Source organism: Tachyglossus aculeatus, chromosome 1 (genome assembly GCF_015852505.1).
Source record: "Tachyglossus aculeatus isolate mTacAcu1 chromosome 1, mTacAcu1.pri, whole genome shotgun sequence".
Classification (NCBI taxonomy): Eukaryota; Metazoa; Chordata; class Mammalia; order Monotremata; family Tachyglossidae; genus Tachyglossus; species Tachyglossus aculeatus.
Window position 1 is genome coordinate 21,803,964 of NC_052066.1, and position 24,073 is coordinate 21,828,036.

The 24,073-nt window shown below is 43.4% G+C and overlaps 1 protein-coding gene across 22 annotated transcripts in view; it reads right to left on the bottom strand.

Moving 5' to 3' along the window:
• The window catches only part of CLASP1 (cytoplasmic linker associated protein 1), a 442,952-nt gene that overhangs the window by 130,486 nt on the left and 288,393 nt on the right, over positions 1-24,073 (bottom strand). For 6 of the 22 annotated variants that reach the window (XM_038747592.1, XM_038747590.1, XM_038747591.1 and 3 more), the window contains 3 exons: positions 10,102-10,205; positions 7,448-7,471; positions 5,365-5,609 (listed from right to left, as the gene is read on the bottom strand). In XM_038747592.1, coding sequence (XP_038603520.1) covers positions 5,365-5,609; positions 7,448-7,471; positions 10,102-10,205 — 373 coding nt within the window. Of the gene's footprint in view, positions 1-5,364; positions 5,610-7,447; positions 7,472-10,101; positions 10,206-13,440; positions 13,504-20,754; positions 20,863-24,073 lie in introns of all 22 variants that reach the window. The other 16 variants (XM_038747577.1, XM_038747580.1, XM_038747584.1 and 13 more) reach the window with 5 other exon arrangements.

Consider the following 24,073-nt stretch of genomic DNA (forward strand, 5'->3'; position numbering starts at 1 on the left):
CTCCAGTGAGGTAGGCTGTAATTAGTTTGATCAAGCGCTTAATACAGTGCTCTGCACATAGTGAGCGCTCAACAAATACAATTGATGATGATGATGATCCTAATCAATCGGCTTGCTTTCCTCTACCTCACCGACTGTCACCCATCACGCTTCTAGACTGTAAGCCCACTGTTGGGTAGGGACTGTCTCTATATGTTGCCAACTTGTACTTCCCAAGCGCTTAGTACAGTGCTCTGCACACAGTAAGCGCTCAATAAATACAATTGAATGAATGAATGTAAGCTCACTGTGGGCAGGGAATGTGCCTGCTTATGGTTATACTGCACTCTCCTAAGCGCTAAGTACAGTACCCTGCACACAGTAAATGCTCAATAAATACGATTGAATAGACGAATGACGGGTTTGAGGATCGGCGTGGTGAGACAGAGTCTGGAGGAGGGGCTGGATTTATACAAAATTTATTCTGGGTGGCGAATTGAACTTCCTTTGGAAAGAATATAATTATTTGACTGTCTCATTATTTAATTATTTTAGATGACCTCCCCGTTGGGAAGGAGAGAATATTAGATGCGACAAAATGAACTTCGCCTTTGGGGAGGGGATAATTATTGAATTATTTTAGATGAGGTGGATTGAACTTCCCTTTTGGGAAGGATATAATTATTGAATTACTTCAGTTGTAATGGATTGAACTACCCCTATCAGGAGGAATGTAACTCTGAAATTAGGTTAGGGCTTCCCTATCAGCAAGGATGTGGTTGCTTAATAATAATAATGATCAATCAATCAATCATATTTATTGAGTGCTTACTGTGTGCAGAGCACTGTACTAAGCGCTTGGGAAGTACAAGTTGGCAACATATAGAGACAGTCCTTACCCAACAGTGGGCTCACAGTCTAGAAGAGTGGCATTTATTAAGCTCTTACTATGCGCAAAGCTCTGTTCTAAGCGCTGGGAGGGTACAAAGTAATCAGGTTGTCCCACGGGGGGCTCACAGGGTTCACCCCCATTCTACAGACGAGGGAACTGAGGCCAGGAGAAGTGAAGTGACTTGCCCAAAGTCACCCAGCTGACAATTGGAGGAGCTGGGATTTGAACCCACCACCTCTGACTCCAAAGCCCGGGCTCTTTCCATTGAGCCTCGCTGCTTCTCTATCAGAGGAATATGATCACATGAACTATACTGGTGGCTCCCCTATTGGGGGGAATATCATTATTTGATTATCTTGGGCTTCCCTATCGGAGGAATATGATCACTGAATTATATCGGGGGCTTCCCTACCAGGAGGAATAAGACTGTTTGATTATATTAGACTTCCCTAACGGGAGGAATATACTTATACGTTGCTCGCGCATGTGGGAGCACCCAGACAGGCTACCCACCCCTGGTAGCCTTAGGTTTTTAGGTTCTGCGCCCATGTGGCACAGCACCCAGCCCTCTCCCACTAATGCCTTCCTCTTGGGCGAAATCCACTCACCCGTTAGCCGCCCATAATAAAACATCGAATTCTCCCCCATGAACACTTCCCCTCTGGGAGGAATTCATTCATTCAATCCTATTTATGGAGCGCTTACTGTGTGCACAGCACTGTACTACGTCCTTGGGAGGGTGTAATATAACAATAAACAGGCACATTCCCTGGCTACAACGAGCACGGAGCCCCTCACCCGTCCCACTCTCTCACCCACCCGTCCGGCTCTCTCAGGGTGCCGGTTCCCAATCAATCAATCAATCAATCGATCGTATTTATTGAGCGCTTACTGTGTGCAAAGCACTGTACTAAGCGCTTGGGAAGTACAAGCTGGCAACATATAGAGACAGTCCCTACCCAACAGTGGGCTCACAGTCTAGAAGGGGGAGACAGAGAACAAAACCAAACATACTAACAAAATAAAATCAATAGAATAGATAGGTACAAGTAAAATAAATAAATAAATGGAGTAATAAATATGTACAAACATATATACATATATACAGGTGCTGTGGGGAAGGGAAGGAGGTAAGATGCGGGGGATGGAGAGGGGAGGACAAGAGGACAGGAGTCAGGGGTCATTGGTTCTAATCCCGGCTCCGCCGCTTGTCAGCCTTGTGACCTTGGGCAAGTCACTTAATAAATCAATCAATCGTATTTATTAAGCGCTTACTGTGTGCAGAGCACTGTACTAAGTGCTTAACTTAACTTAACTTCTCTGGGCCTCAGTTACCTCATCTGTAAAATGGGGATGAAGACTGTGAGCCCCACGTGGGATAACCTGATTACCTTGTACCTACCCCAGCGCTTAGAACAGTGCTTGGCACATAGTAAGCGCTTAACAAATACCAATATTATAAGTGCTTAGTCCAGTGCTCTGCACACAGTAAGCGCTCAATAAATACTATTCAATGAATGAATGAATGATCCCCAGGGCATACCCTGGCCCGATACCCAGGAGCTCAGAGCCATGGGCATTTATTTGTTAATGATGTGCAGCATGGCTCAGTGGAAAGAGCCCGGGCTTTGGAGTCAGAGGTCATGGGTTCAAATTCCGGCTCCACCAAGTGCCAGCTGTGTGACTTTGATCCAGTCACTTCATTTCTCCGGGCCTCAGTTTCCTCATCTGTAAAATGGGGATGAAGCCTGTGAGCCCCCTGTGGGGCAACCTGATTACCCTGTACGCCCCCCCAAGTGCTTAGAACAGTGCTTTGCACATAGTAAGTGCTTAATAAATGCCATCATTATTATTATTATCATTATCTAGCTTTATTTCTATTTGTTCTGATGACGTGACACCTGTCCACATATTTTGTTTTGTTGTCTGTCTCCCCCTTCTAGACTGTGAGCCCGTTGTTGGGTAGGGACCGTCTCTATATGTTGCCAACCTGTACTTCCCAAGCGCTTAGTACAGTGCTCTGCACACAGTAAGTGCTCAATAAATACGATTGAATGAATGAATGAGACATGAGACCTGAGAGGTGTAGAATAAGTGGGAGGCCCCCAGGGGCTCCCCATTTTTCCCCCCTTTCTCTCTCCCCCTCACGCCCTCTCCGCGAGGTGGGGCGTGGGGCCGGTGGGGCGGTGGGGCGGGGCGGTTCCCCGGCTCTGGGCCGCTGGTGAAATACCACTACTCTTATGGTTTTTCCGCTCCTCTGCCGCTAATCTCCTCACCGTGCCTCGTTCTCGCCTGTCCCGCCGTCAACCCCCGGCCCACATCCTCCCCCTGGCCTGGAATGCCCTCCCTCCCCACATCTGCTGGCCTAGCCCTCTTCCTCCCTTCAAAGCCCTACTGAGAGCTCACCTCCTCCAGGAGGTCTTCCCACACTGAGCCTCCTCCTTCCTTTCCCCCTTCTCCCCCTCCCCATCCCCCCGCCTTACCTCCTTCCCCTCCTCACAGCACCTGTATATGTGTATATATGTTTGTACGTATTTATTACTCTATTTATTTATTTATTTTACTTGTACGTATTTATTCTATTTATTTTATTTTGTTAATATGTTTTGTTTTGTTGTCTGTCTCCCCCTTCTAGACTGTGAGCCCACTGTTGGGTAGGGACCGTCTCTATATGTTGCCAACTTGTACTTCCCAAGCGCTTAGTCCAGTGCTCTGCACACAGTAAGCGCTCAATAAATACGATTGAATGAATGAATGAATGAATGAATTTATGACCTGTGCTCTAGGGCTGTTCCACCTTCCAGCCTCCACTTCATCATCATCATCATCAATCGTATTTATTGAGCGCTTACTGTGTGCAGAGCACTGTACTAAGCGCTTGGGAAGTACAAGTTGGTAACATATAGAGACAGTCCCTACCCAGCAGTGGGCTCACAGTCTAAAAGGGGGAGACAGAGAACAAAACCAAACATACTAACAAAATAAAATAAATTCAATAGATATGTACAAGTAAAATAGAGTAATAAATATGTACAAACATATATACATCTATACAGGTGCTGTGGGGAAGGGAAGGAGGTGAGATGGGGGGATGGAGAGGGGGACGAGGGGGAGAGGAAGGAAAGGGCTCAGTCTGGGAAGGCCTCCTGGAGGAGGTGAGCACTCAGTAGGGCCTTGAAGGGAGGAAGAGAGCTAGCTTGGCGGGTGGGCAGAGGGAGGGCATTCCAGGCCCGGGGGAGGACGTGGGCCGGGGGTCGATGGCGGGACAGGCGAGAACGAGACATAATAAGCCCTTAACAAATACCATAACTATTATTCATTCATTCAATCATATTTATTCATTCATTCATTCATTCATTCATTCAATCATATTTATTGAGCATAATAAGCCCTTAACAAACACCATAACTATTATTCATTCATTCAATCGTATTTATTGAGCATAATAAGCCCTTAACAAACACCATAACTATTATTCATTCATTCAATCATATTTATTGAGCATAATAAGCCCTTAACAAATACCATAACTATTATTCATTCATTCAATCATATTTATTGAGCATGATAAGCCCTTAACAAATACCATAACTATTATTCATTCATTCAATCATATTTATTGAGCATAATAAGCCCTTAACAAATACCATAACTATTATTCATTCATTCAATCGTATTTATTGAGCATAATAAGCCCTTAACAAATACCATAACTACTATTCATTCATTCAATCATATTTATTGAGCATAATAAGCCCTTAACAAATACCATAACTATTATTCATTCATTCAATCATATTTATTGAGCGCTTACTGTGTGCAGAACACTACACTAAGTGCTTGGAAAGTACAATTTGGCAACAGATAGAGACAATCCCTACCAAACAATGGGCTCACAGTCTAGAAGGGGGGAGACAGACGACAAAACAAAATCAGGATGTCAATGCGGTGGCACTCTGGAGCGAAATGTTCATCACTCCCACTAGACCGTACGCTTACGGTGGGCAGGTAACGTGTTTACCAGCTCTGTTACACTGTACTCTACCAAGAGCTGAATGAAGTGCTCTCTACACAGTAGGTGTTCAATAGATACAACTGACTGATTGATTGCCAGATCAAACTGAGCATTATCATTATTATGACTGTTGTTGTGTTTGTACACATCTATCCTATTTATTTTATTTTGTTAGCATGTTTGGTTTTGTTCTCTGTCTCCCCCTTTTAGACTGTGAGCCCACTGTGGGGTAGGGACTGCCTCTATATGTTGCCAATTTGTACTTCCCAAGCGCTTAGTACAGTGCTCGGCACCTAGTAAGCGCTCAATAAATACGATTGATGATGATGATGATGATGTTAAGCGTTTATTACGTAGGGAGCTCTGTTCTAGGTAAGTTAATCAGGTCGGACACAGTGCCTCGCCATGGGGGGCTTTCTCTACCCCAGGAACGGCCCCCGGCCATCAGCCAGTCACCGACCATCACCTCCCTGCTCACCTCAGGGTTCTTTGGCTCTTCAACAAATTCTGCAGGCCCAGGAGGCCTTCTTTCCTCTCGGACCAGTTGGAACTGGCGCAGTGGTTGAGGACCTCCGCCACGTCTTCGGTCTGCCGCAGGTAGTGGGGGATGCCTCCGTTTCGGGAGCCGTAAGAGCGCTCCGAGCACACGCTCGAGGCGTCGCTGTTGGCGTCGTCGTCGGAATACATCCCATACGGCTCGTATCTCCTCCTCACTGGCTTTTTCTGTTACGAAGCGCGGGAAAGAGGGGAAAACCGCATCTTGGGTTAAACGAGGCGGCAAAAATCCAGCTGCGGTTCCTTAAAAATAAAATTGTTTCCTTTCTTTTTCCCCCCGCAATGACTACTGGGTTAGTCAGTGAAAGGAGCGAAAGTGTTATATACTTGGTCAGAAATGGCCTGGGACAGATGACTTTCCCAGTGCTTAGAACAGTGCTTTGCATATAGTAAGCGCTTAACAAATGCCATTATTATTATTATTATTATGACTTTCGGCATGAAAATAATAATAATTGTGGCATTTGTTAGGCGCTTACTGTGTGCCAGGCACTGTTCTAAGTGCTGGGGTGGAGACAAGCAAATTGGGTTGGATGCAGTCCCGGTCCCATTGGGGTTCACAGTCTCCACCCCCACTTTACAGAAGGGGTAACCAAGGCCCAGAGAAGTGAAGTGACTTGCCCAAGGTCACCCAGGAGACAAGTGGTGGAGCCGGGTTTAGAACCCATGATGGAAATACATAGTCAAATCATTCTTCTATAATATCCGAGGGGGTGATATCTGATTAAGTTTTAGAACGTTTCAGTCACAATTATCCCCTGGGCAAAAGAATGCTTAAAGTAGGACGCTACAGAGAAGCAGTGTGGCTCAGTGGAAAGAGCATGGGCTTGGGAGTCAGAGGTCGTGGGTTCAAATCCTGGCTCCGCCAACCGTCAGCTGTGTGACTTTGGACAAGTCGCTTAACTTCTCTGGGCCTCGGTTACCTCATCTGTAAAATGGGGATTAAGATTGTGAGCCCCACATGGGACAACGTGATCACCTTGTATCATCCCCGGCACTTAGTGCTTTGCACAAAGTAAGCGCTTAACAAATACCACAATTATTATTATTATTACCACCCTAGAAAAGTCCATTAAATTCAATTTTGGAAAATTGTGGAGGGTTCGTTTCTAAACAAATTCCATTCTTCTTGATTCTTCCCTCGCTTTGGATATCTTGCACACGTACAGGATAAAAATTCCCATATAAGAGTTTGTAATCATCATCAATCGTATTTATTGAGCGCTTACTGTGTGCAGAGCACTATACTAAGCGCTTAATCAATTCATTTTACTTGGGCAGAAAGGGAAACGAATAAAGCCAATTACCCAATTCACATGCTATTACAGAATACCCAGAGGAGCTAGCTGCTTTGGTCCAGGGGCTCAGCTGAGGCATTTTAAATTTAATCTCTCGGAATAGGCAAAACTTCATTCTTTGTACAGTGCTGTGTTCTCAAGTTCTTTATTAAAAAAGAATCCTCTAAATATGAAATGACAGAAACAATTGTACTTATGAGATGAAAGGGTTATGAGAAAATAAGCCTCAAGCTAGTTCTCGCAACAAATTATGATTAATAATAATAATAATGGCATTTATTAAGCGCTTACTATGTGCAAAGCACTGTTCTAAGTGCTGGGGAGGTTACAAGGTGATCAGGTTGTCCCACGTGGGGCTCACAGTCTTAATCCCCATTTTACAGATGAGGGAACTAAAGGAACAGAGAAGTGAAGTGACTTGCCCAAAAGTCACACAGCTGGAAAGTGACGGAGACGGGATTTGAACCCATGACCCCTGACTCCAAAGCCACTGAGCCACGCTGCTTCCCCTGGCAGCAGAAGCAACATTTAACACTTTGGATTAAATATTATGGTGACCATACAATATCATATGAATAGCTACTATCACGAATGCTCATTCTTTGCATTTTTCTTTAGAGGGAACAACCCCGGTTAGCGTATCGGAGACATCTGCAGCAGGAAATAAAAAGCGGGAAAACAGAAATTAAGTCAAGAAAGCACTAGTACCTTGCTCCTGGAGTCTCCTAACAGCTGTAGGCAGGAAAATATTCAAGGGTGGGGAAAAAGCATAGAGAATTACATCAGCAGCTTATGTAGGGGTTGTTCTTGCAACAAAAGTGCATGGCAAATGTTTCAGCAAATAAACATACTCAGCAGGTATTTAATTTGAAGCAAATCATAACAAAAATGGTTGAATGTCTGGCTAGCATTGCCTACCTAATCCTCCTGTGTCCTCTTTTTTTTTTAATGGCATTTGTTAAGTGCCTACTATGTGCCAGGCACTGTAAAATAAATAATAAATAATGATGTCAATTTGTTAAGCGCTTACTATGTGCAAAGCACTGTTCTAAGCGCTGGGGAGGATACAAGGTGATCAGGTTGTCCCACGTGGGGCCCACAGTCTTAATCCCCATTTTACAGACGAGGGAACTGAGGCACGGAGAAGTTAACTGACATGCCCAAAGTCACCCAGCTGACAATTGGCAGAGCCGGGATTTGAACCCATGACCTCTGACTCCAAAGCCCGTGCGCTTTCCACTGAGCCAAGCTGCTTCCCTAACTCAGTGGTAAGGTAGATACAATACAAGCTAGTCAGGGTGGACAGTTCATGTTCCACAGGAGGCTCACAGGCTTCATCGCCATCATATAAATGAGGCAACTGAGGCACAAAGAAGTGAAGTGACTCGCCTTAAGTCATCAAGCAAACAAGTGGCGGAGCTGGAAGGAGAACCCAGGTCCTTCTGGCTCCTAGGCCCATGGTTCTAACCACTAGCCCACACTGCTTCACACTGTTTCAGACCTACCCTCTGGGGAGAAAGCCATCTTTGAAGCAGCGTGGCTCAGGGGAAAGAGCACAGGCTTTGGAGTCAGAGGTCATGGGTTCACATCCCAGCTCCGCCGCTTGTCAGCTGTGTGACTTCGGGCAAGTCACTTCACTTCTCTGGCCCTCAGTTACCTCATCTGGAAAATGGGGATTAAGACTGTGAGCCCCCCGTGGGACACCCTGATCACCTCGTAGAACAGTGCGTTGCACATAGTAAGCACTTAATAAATGCCATCATTATTATTATTTGGAGCATCGTTCCTCGATTCCAGCTCTTGCCAGACATTTGTCCATCTGCACGCACAAGGATGCTGAATATAAACTGGCACTGCTGTCCTCGCTGACAAGGAGGGCATTATTTGTGGGACAAACTCTGAAGGTCTTGTCAAAGGCTGAGGCATTAAATGAAGGGAAATGGGAAAAATCATCTGAACGGTTAAGAGCTGGACATCCAGCAGTCAAGAGAAGTGGTGTGGCCTAATGGATAGAGCACAGGCCTGGGCATCGGGAGGACCAGGATTTAATCCCAGGTCCTCCGCTTTACTGCTCTATGGCCTTGAGCAAGTCGCTTCACTCCCCTGTGTCCTAGTTACCTCATCTGTAAAATGGGGATTAAGCCTGTGAGCCCCATGTGGGACTGTATCCAACCTGATTAGCTTGTATCTACCCCAGAACTTAGTAATAATAATAATACTTGTGAAATTTGTTAAGCACTTCCTATGTGCCAGGCACTGTATTAAGTGCTGGGGTGGATATAAGCTAATCAGGTTGGACACAGTCCCTGTGAGGCGCTTAGTACAGTGCTCTGCACATAGTAAGCGCTCAATAAATACGATTGATTGAGGCTCACAGTCTCAATCCCCATTTTACAGATAAGGTAACTGAGGCCCAGAGAAGTAAAGTGACTTGTCCAAGAGTAGCTGGCACATGGTAAGGGTTTAACAAAAGCCATTAAAAAAAGTGGGCAGATTAAAACTTGAAGCTTTTATCCTCTGCATATTATAAACTTATGCTCTCCAAGGGAAATAATTTGGAGACAAGGAGGGGAAGGGCAGAAAGACAGAGCAAAGGAAACACCTATTTCAAATGCTAAGCACACAAAGAAGAAGGTCCCAGACAGAAATTTCTTTGAAAAAAAAAAAAAAACAGTCTACTTTAAAGAGCTGTGCTTCATCGGAATAGTAAATTAAAAGTCAGATGGTTGTTTTCTTGAACTCTTGAATTACTTTTAGATTTTAAACAATTGTCACTCTCCCCACCTAACTCCACAGGGCTTTACAGTTCTGTGGACTTTTCTCAAAGTATAAGGAGGATTTCCCACTGTGTTTTAATGTCCCTAATCACCAGTCTGAAAAACACTAAAGATCATGTTGATAACAGGGTCTGGATGAAAAGAAATGCAGTTTCTGCCAAAGCCGTCCCAATTGGCTGTAACACTGAGAACATCTTAGTGAGATATGCTTAGACTGCCAGGAAATTTCATCAGAGACTGAAAAGGGAGCAACTAATAAGGGCAATAAAACTAAAGGAGCTAGGGATATAAAAGAATCATTAAGAAAAACCTTTCCCTCTAGGAGACCAGAGCTAGCAAAACTACATCGGCTGAAAAGAAAGGGCAGCCGAGAAGGTTCAATTCTATTACATCACATCAGACACCTGCTCGACAATATTCCGATAAACAAACACAGGGAATAATCCGCCAGCTGAATTTTCCCACTTCTGCACCAGAGTGTTTTTTTTTTTTTAAAGAGCCCCTGTTCTGCAGGAAGAAAATGTAAATGCGCCACTGTAAAAAAGATTTTTGGTCGCCTGCTGCAAGTGCTGATGTGGCTCTTACCAAGGCGTCGGCTACGGCTGACTCAAGGTCAGTGCTTGTGCTCAAGACTCTCATGGCGCTGACGGAGCCGGGAATCCTCCCTGGCTGCCCGAGTCCAAACCGATCTAAAGAAAACACAGAAGCAAAAGAGGCATGGAGCAGTTAAATTCATCTCTTATCCAATCCTCCATCCAACGCCCGGGCCTAAACCTAATCCACCAACTACAGACCCACGCTCTATAAGCCTATTGCGACAATTCAGTCCACTCTACCTACTCTTGTCGCACTTCTGAGTAACGCAAACTTAACGTCTATTGAAGTTAATGTGATTGATTTAAAAGATCCCTAGTCAAGGAACCAACTTCTAAATAAACGCTGTAATCCTGAAAAAATTTGGAGTTGAGAGGAGTTTACTTGGAGGGGTGGTGGGGGGGTGGCATTTATTGAGAAGCAGAGTGGCTCAGTGGATAGAGTACGGGCTTGGGAGTCGGAGGTCATGGGTTCAAATCCCAGCTCAGCCGCTTGTCAGCTGTGTGACCTTGGGCAAGTCACTTAGCTCCTCTGTGCTTCAGTTCCCTCATCTGTAAAATGGGGATTAAGATTGTGAGCCCCCCAAGGGACAACCTGATCACCCTGTATCCTCCCCAGTGCTTAGAACAGTGCTTTGCACATAGTAAGCGATTAACAAATGCCATCATCATTATTATTATTATTATTTATGTCTCTTTAAAAAAAATTCACTGATGTTGGGTTCAGGAGCCAAGGTCTGTGAGTATTTGCTTGTAAACCTGGGAAATAAATGGAAAATTTCTGCTCAAATGTTTGGACAGAATCTCTTCATTGAACCAAATACATGAGCTGAATGCATTTCTCTTAGGAAGCGTGTCCATAGCCCTCTTGCTTCACCAATAACTTAGTCTTCAGGAGGGAAGTCCAGATTAATTTAATATGGGACAAGCTAATACTTGGAGTGAAAACTTTAAATTCTCTCTTTACCAAGATCCTTCAATCGCCCTCCCACCCCACTCTCCCAAAACAGCATATCTATTTATTTAGATAATTTTTACTGTGACCTCTCTGTGGGGAGCCAAAGGAAACCATGTTGGAAACAGGTATTTTTGTGGTAAAAATTAGAATGGGTTGTCCCTGGACACCACAGAAATTCCCAGATAATGGGAAGTCTTGAGTAAGACAATGAGAAATGAGGAAGACCCAGGACTTTAATAATTTTAAAACACATTATTAAAATTTGATGTCCAGCCACCCCTGAAAAAATCTGTTGGAGCACAAAACATTGAATGGTGAAGTTACCAACAGAGAAATTGTACTCATAAAATCGGGTTGCACCTACCACTGGGGAAAATGCTCATTATATTTTAAATTTTATCGTACAAAAATCTCTGATGGACCCTTCACTTATGAGAGGGGGGAAAAAAAAACCCTGCAGAGCACAACTCAGAAAATTGAAGCTACTTTTTTATGCCCTAAAGAGAAGAGAACTTCTGTACTACTTCAGTTATTCACTCAGGAAAAGATTATTTCAAATTTTATAATGTACACACCAGAATATGAACTAAATATATGGTTACTAAGTTTAGAAGAGAAATTCATAACTTGGATAGTAGCATACTAATTTTGTTTAGAAAAAAAAACCGGTTCAACTATATTTTACTTTCAAAAGTCTTATTTTTTTAAAAGTCATATTTTATGTAACTATCAAAATAATAGCTACTAGTCAAATAACTACCAAACTATATCATTTTATAAGGAACAAAAATTGAATGTTATACTATCCCCTTTTTTAATTCCATTTTGGAACAGTTCATTCTAAATATTGCATTTAAAGACCAATTTGGTTTGCAATCAATCAGTGGTTTTTACTGAGTGCTTATTGTGTGCAGAGCACCATACTAAGCGTTTGGGAAAATATAATAATAGTGTTTGAAATATTCATGTGGAAAAATCGCAGTCAACTCCATCACTTGAGAGATGAAGCAGTGGTCACTGTGAATTTGTGAGTATATTTCCACATATTAAAGCCCAATTTGATTTTAAGTCAGTGGTTGGCTGCATTAAAAAAGGGATGATAGTTTTTTATGGATAACATAATGACAAATTAATTCAATTGTAAGCTATTTAAAAAATACCCAACATAACTGTAAACAAAATTGAGCTTTTTCAAAATAAATATGTTTCATGCCAGCATATTTTGCTCCAAGAGTACTACTGAAATTTGAAATACAATTCTTTAAATGTAAAACAACATAACATATGCAGTGGTTCCCATCTGTACACAGCTTTGCAATACCAAGTGAATCAACATCATTTAATATTTACTGCAGATTGCTTGCATTTCAAATATTAACCCCAAAATTGGTCTACCACCTAAGCCAAAAGCATAGGCTTCTGCCTTTTACTGAACCCAAATCTGACCTTATTTTTGAATAGCGAACCCCCAGTATACAATCTGGCTTCCTGGGAGTTCACTAGGAAAAATGAGGCCACGATCCAGCCCATAATAACTCCAAGGGATCATTCAATCTTTTGAGATTTACGGGAATGGAAGTAGCATGAATGATATAAAGTAAGGGAAACCTGCCATTTGACCTACAGTCCTTCCGAAGCCAAAGGAGGCGGAGATGCTTTTTTGAATGATCAATGCTAAATTTCGGGAGCCATACAAAGAAATTTCATGGTTCATTAAAAGGGAAAAAAAGGAGAAATCTTCAGTTTAGGCTTGTCTTGTTATTGCTGCATATTTTGCCTTCCTGGACATCATTTGGCATAAAAATCATATGATCGGTCCTTCCATTTTTATGACCAAAATGTTCCCTGAATCGTTTCTGGATACCTGTCACACTGCAGGCATCAAAAGAATTCAGTTATAGCTCAGAAAAAGAAAAACGGGTGTCGGGGGAGAGGGTTGGGAGTACAACACTTAATGCTTTAAATAAAGGCCAATAATTGAGATCTCTAACCACCTCACTGTGGGAGCACAGAAACTAAAAAAGGAAGGACCTTCTAGGACCATATTGTTCCCTGCAGCAAATGCATCAAAACATTAACCTTTCATTGAAAAAAAAAAAAGAAAGAAAAAGAGAAAGGATGCTTTTGCTGTCTTTCATAAAATGAAGATGAACTGGAGAATCGGTTCTGTGACTCTATTTGCAATGCATCTAATGCCCATAAGCATAAGTAGAAACATCCAAAAAACAGAAAAACAGAAAAACGCACTTCAAAAAAAGATGAGGAACATAAACACGTCGAGTACCGGCAGATACCGATGAACGGAAAACGGTAAAATGGGTGTAAAACTAGAATATATTAAGAAGCCGAGTCATGCAGTTAGCAGTTGTTCACCTGACTGCCCAACAGAATCAGCGGTGGAGAGAGCGCTAGTGGATCTGGAATGACGTCGAGAGGCTGCAAGTAAAGGAATGGCAACATCCACAGGATTAACACAGAAATACCGCACACAGAAAATGCCACAGTCCAAAGGGTAAGGCACATGATCGCTACTACCACCGGTTTCTCATTGCGACAAGAAAAGGTGCTGTTTATGGATGGAGAACAAATACCGATGCCGACACCTCCGCCAGTGGCTCGCCTGGCTTGTTCCCTTTCGACACGACTGGAATGGACACACGATGACTGACAAATTAGATAGGCTCCAGCCAAATCAGAGACTCCAACTGATATTACGGCTCTATACATTCATTCCACGCACGTCGTTACGGATGTATGAGACAGTGACCTGAGGGACGCAGACTGAATTGAGCTAGGGCCCCTAATGAACCGTCATCACGGCCCTCTCCGCAATTTGAACCGAAAAGAAAAATTCATTACTGTTTTATTTCCCTGAAAACGTGTGAAAGGAAAACGATGTTTTTTGGCAGGGCGGTGAGGAGAAAGTCGGAGCGGGAACGTTTTTCGGGACCAATTATATGTACGGTTTTCATTGAAAATACTGCCCTGGTACATTTCACATGTACAGTTACTCTTTATCAATTGAAAGAAAGTCCATTAAGATGTCATCTCCATATACAGAACAAACTGATCAGCATAAAATGGAAACTATTCCATGACTGTTCATATATCGATATGTGCTTTTGTGACCCTCTGAGAAAAAAAATAGGAGGATTTGAAAATAGGAGGATTTGTGACCCTCTGAGAAAAAAATACTGGGGCGGGGAATCTACCTATTAAAATAAAGGCCAGAGTTGCAAGAAAGCCTTTCAATTATTCTACAATGGGAACTTATATTTTCCCCCACATCTGACATCAAACCCTAAGGCTAGGCATTAAAGACCTGCATTTAATATGGATTATTTTTATATTCTTGCTTTAAAGCATTTGAAGTAAAATGTGATGTATTTTCACATAATCCAAATTTTATAAAGGAGTCATTTAAACAATTATTACGTTCGTTATTTAATAAAGATGATCTTGCAAAAGAGTTCAAAAAATATTAGCACAGAGATCTTTTTAAACAACTTTTTCCCCTCTCCCAAGGAAGTTAAAAATACTGACAACAGGGCAAGTCATTCCAGTAATATTGAAAAGGTTAGCAAAGTCTCAAAGTAATAAAGACAAGAAATATCTATGATAACTTCATTACATACACAATCGTTGTAAATATCCCAAATTGCTATTCAAATAATCTGTAAATGCTCAAATTGTTTTTTAAACCAAAGTAATGTTCCCTGAATCACATTCAGGTTTCAAATGCTGAAGAATTGTGTTTTATACCAAATATTTGTCCTATCAGATTATCCCACTTCACATGAGCAGAAATTCAGATTCACACACACACACCACGGCACCTAGATTTTTACCAGATAATGTGTAGCTAAAGAGGGAGGGAGAAGGCACCATGTGAATGAAAATGAAAAATAAAATAAAATAAAATTTGAGCCTCTCGCTCTTGAGCACGTGTATATTCCACCCTCCCCCAGCACTTATGGATAGATGAGAAGCAGCGTGGCTCAGTGGAAAGAGCCCGGGCTTGGGAGTCAGAGGTCTTGGGTTCTAATCCCGTCTCCGCCACTTGTCAGCTGTGTGACTTTGGGCAAGTCACTTCACTTCTTTGGGCCTCAGTTACCTCAGCTGTAAAATGGGGAAAAAGTCTGTGAGCCCCACCTGCACATAGTAAGCGCTCAATAAATACGATTGATGATGATAGTAAGTGCTTAACAGATGCCATCATTATTATATATATCTCCCTTCTGATATCTGTAAGTTCCTTATGGGCAGGGACGAGAAGCAGCGTGGCTCAATGGAAAGGGCCCGGGCTTAGGAGTCAGAAGTCATGAATTCAAATCCCAGCTCTGCCAATTGTCAGCTGTGTGATTTTGGGCAAGTCACTTCGCTTCTCTGTGCCTCAGTTCCCTCATCTGTAAAATGGGGATGAAGACTGTGAGCCCCACGTGGGACAACCTGATCACCTTGTATCCTCCCCAGCGCTTAGAACAGTGCTTTGCACATAGTAAGCGCTTAACAAATGCCGTTATTATTATTATTATTATTATCATTATTATTATTATTATTGTACCTATTCCCAACCTCACCCTACAGCAGGCCTATCCATAATTTATTTACTTATATTAATGTCTGTCTCTCCCTCTACATTCTAAGCTCCTTGTGGGCAGGGAACTTGTCTACCAATTCTGCTGTACTCCCACAAGTGCTTTGCACAGTGCTCTGCACACTGCAAGCGCTCAATAATGGTAGGGATTGATTGCTTTATCTACTCTTTTGTACTGTACTCTTCTAAGCACTTAGTATAATACTTCACCCAGAAAGCGCTCCATAAAAAAACATTGATTGCTTGGTTGAAATACAGCGAAGCAGCATGGCTCAGTAGGAAAGAGCACGGGCTTTGGAGTCAGAGGTCATGGGTTCAAATCCCAGCTCTGCCAATTGTCAGCTGTGTGACTTTGGGCAAGTCACTTCACTTCTCTGGGCCTCAGTGACCTCATCTGTAAAATGGGGATTAAGACCGTGAGCCCCCCGTGGGACAACCTGATCACCCTGTAACCTCCCCAGCGCTTAGAACAGTGCTTTGCACATAGTAAGCGCTTAACAAATGCCATCATTATTATTTATAGACTGTGAGCCCACTGTTGTGTAGGGACTGTCTCTATATGTTGCCAATTTGTACTTCCCAAGCGCTTAGTACAGTGCTCTGCACATAGTAAGCGCTCAATAAATACGATTGATGATGATTATTATAATTTTATGAGAACTATTCTGCACGTGGACCTAGAGAAGCCCGATTGTGACGGAAAACTCCAGCTCAAAGAGGAAACAGGTCACCCTGCCGATGCAAATACAGTCTCATCGGCGCTTCAGGTATCTACAACTTTCCTCTAGCTCTAGGTCTTCTGAGTCAATAGTGATATTGAAAACTCTCTACTCACCAGAGGCGCATTCTAAGCGTTCGCCTCACTCCAACGACTGCACTCACAGAGAAGCAGCATGGCTTAGAGACTAGAGTATGTGCCTGGGAGTCATAAGGACATGGGTTCTGATTCTGGCTCTGTCACTTGTCTGCTGCGTGACCTTGGCCAAGTCATTTATCCCGGCTCCGCCACTTATCAGCTGTGTGACTTTGGGCAAGGCACTTAACTTCTTTTAGACTGTGAGCCCACTGTTGGGTAGGGACTGTCTCTATATGTTGCCAACTTGTACTTCCCAAGCGCTTAGTACAGTGCTCTGCACACAGTAAGCGCTCAATAAATACGATTGATTGATTAACTTCTCTGTGCCTCAGTTACCTCATCTGGAAAATGGGGATTAAGACTGTGAGCCCCATGTGGGACAACCTGATTACCTTATATATCCCCCAGCGTTTAGAACAGTAGAGAAGCAGCGTGGCTCGGTGGAAATAATAATAATAATAATGACATTTGTTAAGCGCTTACTATGTGCAAAGCACTGTTCTAAGCGCTGGGGGATACAAGGTGATAAGGTTGTCCCACGTGGGGCTCACAGTCTTAATCCCCATTTTACAGATGAGGTAACTGAGGCTCAGAGAAGTTAAGTGACTTGCCCAAGGTCACACAGCAGACATTTGGTGGAGCTGGGATTCAAAGCCATGACCTTTGACTCCAAAGCCCGTGCTCTTTCCACTGAGCCACGCTGCTTCTTGTCAGTGGAAAGAGCACAGGCTTTGGAGTCAGAGGTCATGGGTTGAAATCCCGGCTCCACCACTTGTCAGCTGTTTGACTTTGGGAAAGTCACGTCACTTCTCTGGGCCTCAGTTACCTCACCTGGAAAATGGGGATGAAGACTGCGAGCCCCCCATGGGACAACCTGATCACCTTGTAACCTCCCTAGCCTTTAGAACAGTGCTTGGCACATAGTAAGTGCTTAATAAATGCCATTATTATTATTATTACAGATAGTAAGCACATAGTAAGTGCTTAAAAAATACCAAAATTATTATTATTATTATTAAAATTCTCTGTGCCTCAGTTACCTCATCTATAAAATGGGAAGCCCTAGTGGGACAGTGCCTATGTCCAACATGATTATCTTCTGTCTACCCCAGCGGTTAGTACAGTGGCTGGCACATAGTAAGCACTTAACAAATACTTTTATTATTATCATTAAGTAAAATGCAATCGCCCGAGGCCACAAGATATTTGGGGTCCAAATCCGACCTCGAGTATCCAAGGTCCCTCAGTTGGGTCTGTATACTTACATCCTGAACCTAATCTTAAAGAGAAAAATCCCCGGTTGAGTGAGGGTATTTTAAAAAGGCCTCAGCCTGGATTGTGGACCGTGAATGAGCACTTGCTCGGGAGTTTGTGTCGGGGCAAGGGCAGCTATCATTCGATCATCCAAAACCATAGATGTCCCCACTCGAGTTCTTCTCTAATTCTTATTCTTACCGAAACCACGTGGCCTAATGGAAAGACCAATGGGCCCGAAAGTCAGAAGACCTGGGTTCGAATCCCAGCACTGCTACTTGCCCACTTAGTGACCTTGGGCCAGTCACTTCACTTCTCTACACTTCCATTTCCTCACCTGTAAAATGGGACTTCAACACCTGTTCTGTCTCCTACTCAGTCCGTGAGCCCTGTGTGGGGCCGGGGCTGTAACAATATGATTATTTTGTATCTACCCCAGTGCTTTGTTCAGAGGTTAGGGCATGGTATGCTCTTAACGAAAACCATTGATTATTATTATTTTAAATAATATGTTGAGAAGAAGCATAGCCCAGTAACAATAATAATGATGGCATTTATTAAGCGCTTACTCTGTGCAAAGCACTGTTCTAAGCGCTGGGGAGGTTACAGGTGATCAGGTTGTCCCACGGGGGGCTCACAGTCTTCATCCCCATTTTACAGATGAGGTAACTGAGGCCTAGAGAACTGAAGTGACTTGCCCAAAGTCACACAGCTGACAATTGGCAGAGCCGGGATTTGAACCCATGATCTCTGACTCCAAAGCCCATGCTCTTTCCACTGAGCTACGCTGTTTCTCAAATGCCGCTATTATTACCATTAATCATCATTTAACAAATACATGATGATGATGGTCAAAGACAAGGTAATCTTCTGAGTTTTTGCCCAATAGATAATGTAATCTGTTGAGTATGACATGATTTGTGATCACACACATTCAATACTCTGCTCACCATATACCAGGCAGCGCTGATGTAGCTACATTTGACAAACTGTAATGAACTCATATCTGAACTAAACCTAAGCAGGGAAAACTACTCTCGGCGTCCTTGCTGTCATTATGAAGAATATACCCAGAGAGAGCAGTTGTCATTCTCCCTGGATGTGATTCTTTAATATGAACATTATCTTACTCTTAAAAAGAGGAACTGTGATTTTCTAAATAATATTGTGGGTACAACTGTTCATTTTCTTTCTGCGTACAAAATTTTGGAATTAATAGCATATCTTCATAAAATCTCCAAAACTTTGCAGTAGCAGTAAGCTCGTCTCCCATATATTAACATGAACTGCTTTTTTAAATTTCACAATGTCATTTACATAGTACCTACGAAAATACACCTGCTTAGTAATAATAATAACAATAATATGGTATTTGTTAAGTGCTTACTTTGGGCGAAGCACTGTTCTAAGCCCTGGGGGGATACAAGGTAATCAGATTGTCCCACGTGGGGCTCACAGTCTTCATCCCCATTTTACAGATGAGGCCACTGAGGCCCAGAGAAGTTAAGTGAGTTGCCCAAAGTCACACAGCTGACACGTGGTGGAGCCGGGATTAGAACTCATGACCTCTGACTCCCAAGCCCGGGCTCTTTCCACTGAGCCATGCTAGTATAGTGCTCAATGCTTAGCACAGTGCTTGGCACAGAGTAAGCACTTAACGAACACCATTTAAAATAATACTGAACAGGTGTGATTAAGGAAATTGATAAGTTTCATGTCGTGGGTTTTTTTTTCCCCCTTTTAGGTGAAAATCTGAAGTCGACAGAGTTCAGCTTTAATTGTCTGTGGAGTGACCTTGGGCAAGTCACTTAACTGCTCTGTGCCTCAGTCACCTCATCTGTAAAATGAGGATAAAGACTGTGAGTCCCACTTTTACATCCACCCCTGCCCTTAGCACATAGTAAACGGTTAACATGTGCCACAATTATTATTATCATCGTCATTATTACTGCGTCTCAGTTCCCTCATCAGTAAAACGGGGATTAAGACTATGCGCCCCATGCGGGACACGGACAGTGTCCAACCTGATTAGCTCCTATCTATCTACGGTGCTTAAATGGGAAGCAGCGTGGCTCAGTGGAAAGACCCCGGGATTGGGAGCCAGAGGTCATGGGTTCTAATTCTGGCTCCGCCACTTAATAATAATAACAATAATAATGATGGCATTTGTTAAGCGCTTACTATGTGCAAAACACTGTTCTAAGCGCTGGGGAGGTTACAAGGTGATCAGGTTGTCCCACGGGGGGGGCTCACAATTTTAATCCCCATTTTACAGATGAGGTAATGGAGGCACAGAGAAGTTAAGTGCCTTGGCCCAAAGTCACACAGCTGACAGTTGGTGGAGCTGGGATTTGAACCCATGACCTCTGACTCCAAAGCCCGGGCTCTTTCCACTGAGCCACGCTGCTTCTCCACTTGTCAGCTGTGTGGACTTCGGACAAGTCACTTAATCAATCAATCAATCAATCATATTTATTGAGCGCTTACTTTGTGCAGAGCACCATACTAAGCACTTGAGAAGTACAAGATGGCAACATATAGAGACAGTCCCTACCCAACAGTGGGCTCACAGTCTAAAACTTAACTTAGTCTTAACTTCTCTGTGCCTCAGTGACCTCATCTGTAAAATGGGGGTTAAGACTGTGAGCCCCCCGTGGGACAACCTGATCACCTCGTATCCCCCCCGGCGCTTAGAACAGTGCTTTGCACATAGTAAGCGCTTAACAGACGCCATCATTATTTATTCTTACGGTGCCTGACACAAGCAAGCGCTTTTAAAAAAATAAGAATTGAGCATGCGAAGCACAGAGGGCCACTGTGGAACGGGGCTAGAGATGGAGATCACAAGAAAGGCAGAGGAGGGACGGCAATATCATTCCACCTGTCGGGATCTTGGAGCAGGCACGGGAAAGGCGGGAGGGGCGGATGGGGGGGATCGGCCTCACGAAGTGAGACTCCAACGCCTCGCCGATGTACTCACCAAGCGGAGGAAAGCCCCGAGCAGGGCTCGTATCTCGACTGCTCTCGCGGCTGGTATCGCGGCTGCACCCCTGACTTACGCTGGGCCGGGGGATACGACTGCTCCAAGCTAGCGTGCAGCAGGGAGGGTTTCAGAGAAGGGCAACAAGTTTAATGATGACAGAAAAGCTCACAAGGTCAGTCACATTCGGTTCACGGAATTATGACACCGTCAATCATCGCTCCCACCGGCTGCTTAGCTCAGAGTTTCACAGATCAATTGCGTTTCCGGCTGCCGGTTTTTATTTTTTGTTCGAGGTATTATGTTTGGGGGGGCCTCAGGGTTCAAGTTGGGATATGCTGGGGCACTGAGAGGGAAATGGAGACCTAAATGTCTGAAAAGAAGCACTGGAGGGAAAAAAGGATCCTTTTAAGACAAATGCGAGGCTGAGAAAACACAAGAGCAAACGTTTCCTGAGAAGGGATTGGTTTCCATGACTTTACCAGAATTCAGCAGGGCAACCAGCGCAGTAACATTTCATGCTTATCTCACTCAATTTGGTTCAAATTGAAGTGCTATAGAAAGCGAAGCAAAATCCCAAGATTCCCCCAACATGTGTGCTGCTCACACACATGAGGTACAAGCAGACAAACTGCTGGGAATGGTATCCCATTAAATGACATTCTGTTTTGGTTAAAGAGAGTATTCTTTTTTTTTTAGTCTGTCATACAGTAGGGTTCAACTAAACAGCAGCATGGCCCGGCAGTCAAAGGATCGGATTCTCATCCTGGCTCTGCCGCTTTGCTATGTGTCCTTGGGCAAATCACTTCGCTTCTTTGGACCTCAGTTACCTCATGCGTAAAATGAGGATTAAGACTGTGAGCTCCACTTGGGACATGGACTGTGTTCAACTTGATTAGCTTGTAGCTCCCCAGCGCTCAGAACAGTGCCTGGTACACTGTAAGCACTTAACAAATACCATTGAAAAAAAACACCAAAAAGAAACTAATAAATGGCCTTCTTATTGACAGAATGCTAATTTTTATCCTTCACCATGTTGTAAACTCCTTGAGGATGAGAATTGTGTCTACCAACTCTAGTGTAGCGCTCTCTCAAGCGCTTAGCACAATGCTCTACACACCATATACGTTCCATGATTATGATTTTTTTCCCTTTTTCTTAAAAACGTGTTGGAGGAGTCTAATCCCTTTAGAGTCATCTATTCATAAGGATTAGTCCTCATACGTTTAGAAACGGTCAGAAGGCAGGAGAGACAGGAGAGCACCTGTAATCGGCTCCACCATTCTACAGTACATTTGCAGAGAAGGTAGAAAGAGACACAAACACCCTGATTCTGAGGTTTAGTACAAATGAAAGAACAGACTATTAGAAAAAGTTTGGGGAAAGGTGGCAATTTCCACAACTGAATAAGGAATGTACCAGGATACGAGGCTCGTACCTGAATTTGGGGCAATTACACAACACTGAAGTTTGTTTTTTTTCAAGTTACTAGCCTTCATCTCAAAAATGTAGACACCTATATATTGGATAAGGCATCCTTCCCTTAATCTGTTACTGCAGAATAAATACCGGGGTCAAATCACCTAAGGGCCAAACTGGCTGAAAAAATGTAATATGATTCACATAACATGATTGGAACTGAAGTCTTTTATTCTTTTGTGAACTCACAGCCATCTGCTTGGCCTTCACTAGCCAAGCAAAAGCAGTCCTTTCAATGAAATGTAGGAATAATTGCCCTGCTCCTTCTCAGATATGATACAGGCAACCTGTCCACAGTACTTGGCTTCTATTAAGAGTGGGACTGAAAATTCATTCTGGATTTCTTCAGAATATTCCAAAGCACAGAAGCACGGAGGCAAAATGACCCCCAAAGTTTTGGGGGCTATATTCCTACCCTGGCTCATTCTGGGAGCAAGGCAAGATCTGAGAGTATCCAAACTGATTTACAAAGACCCAAAAACTGTGGCTTTCTGCCCTACTGGTTCTTAACCCCAGTTCTCTTCTTCTACCTACACCCCTGAAAGTCCTGCCTCTTTCTTGCCCCCTCACTCAAAATGAAAAGTTGGATCCTGTGTTTGTTCTAAAAGGTCTATGGAAAGATCAAAGCTGTCCCTGCTAAATTAGCAACAGAACAACCATTAGATGTTTACTGAGTATCCGTGGCTCTGTAGATGGTTCACAGAACATGATAAAGGCAGTGGATCTGTTCTCTACCCACCGTACTGACTAAAGTTTCAAAAGTGAGAAGCAGAAGGAGAGAAGCAGTGTGGCTCAATGGAAAGTGCACGGGCTTGGGAGACAGAGGTCGTGGGTTCTAATCCCGGATCCGCCACTAGTCTGCTGTGTGACCTCAGGCAAGTCACTTAACTTCTCTGGGCCTCAGTTACCTCATCTGTAAAATGGGGATGAAGACTGTGGGCTCCACATGGGACAACCTGTTTGGTTTTGTTCTCTGTCTTCCCCTTTTAGACTGTGAGCCCACTGTTGGGTAGGGACTGTATATGTTGCCAACTTGTACTTCCCAAGCGCTTAGTACAGTGCTCTGCACACAGTAAGCGCTCAATAAATACGATTGATGATGATGATGAACCCCAGCGCTTAGAACAGTGCTTGGCACCTAGTAAGCGCTTAACAAGTACCATCATTATTATTAAAAAGAACATTCGCCCTACTGTTCCACTAAATGACAACTCATTTGGTCTGTTTCTCAGCTTCTGTAAGCTCACTGTGGGCAAGGAACGTGTCTGTAATTTTGTTATATTGTATTCTCCCAAGTGCTTAGTACAGTGCTCTGCACACAGTAAGCGCTCAATAAATACGATTGACTGACTGACTCGTTGAATTTTCAAGTGGACACATGCCTCCTGGAGTCATATCTTGGGCTTCATGCTGACTCATTTCCCATTTGGAAATCTTCTCGCGTTTGTTCATGTTGGAGGAGTGGACTAGGAAAGGGACTACGTCTCATTCACATACAGAACTGTAAGAGTGGGAAATTTTAGAAAATTACCCCCGGGTCTTTTTCTCGAATCGTCCTAAGAATTCAATTGCGGGTAAAGGATGAGTAAAGATTTGATTTTTTTTTCTTTTTCTGTTGTATTGTACCCTCCCAAGCACTTAGTACAGTACTCTGCATATGTTAAGTGCTCAATAAATACCATGGACTTAGATGCCAACATTTGTCTGAGGAGCTCAGCCTCTTCAAAATCATATTAATAAGAATTCTTCCTCAGGCTTTCAGAAAGGGTCAGAAAATCAGAAACAGAGGGAAACCTATTTGTTGATCAGGACCATGGGGCTGGAATCTGCTGGAATCTTG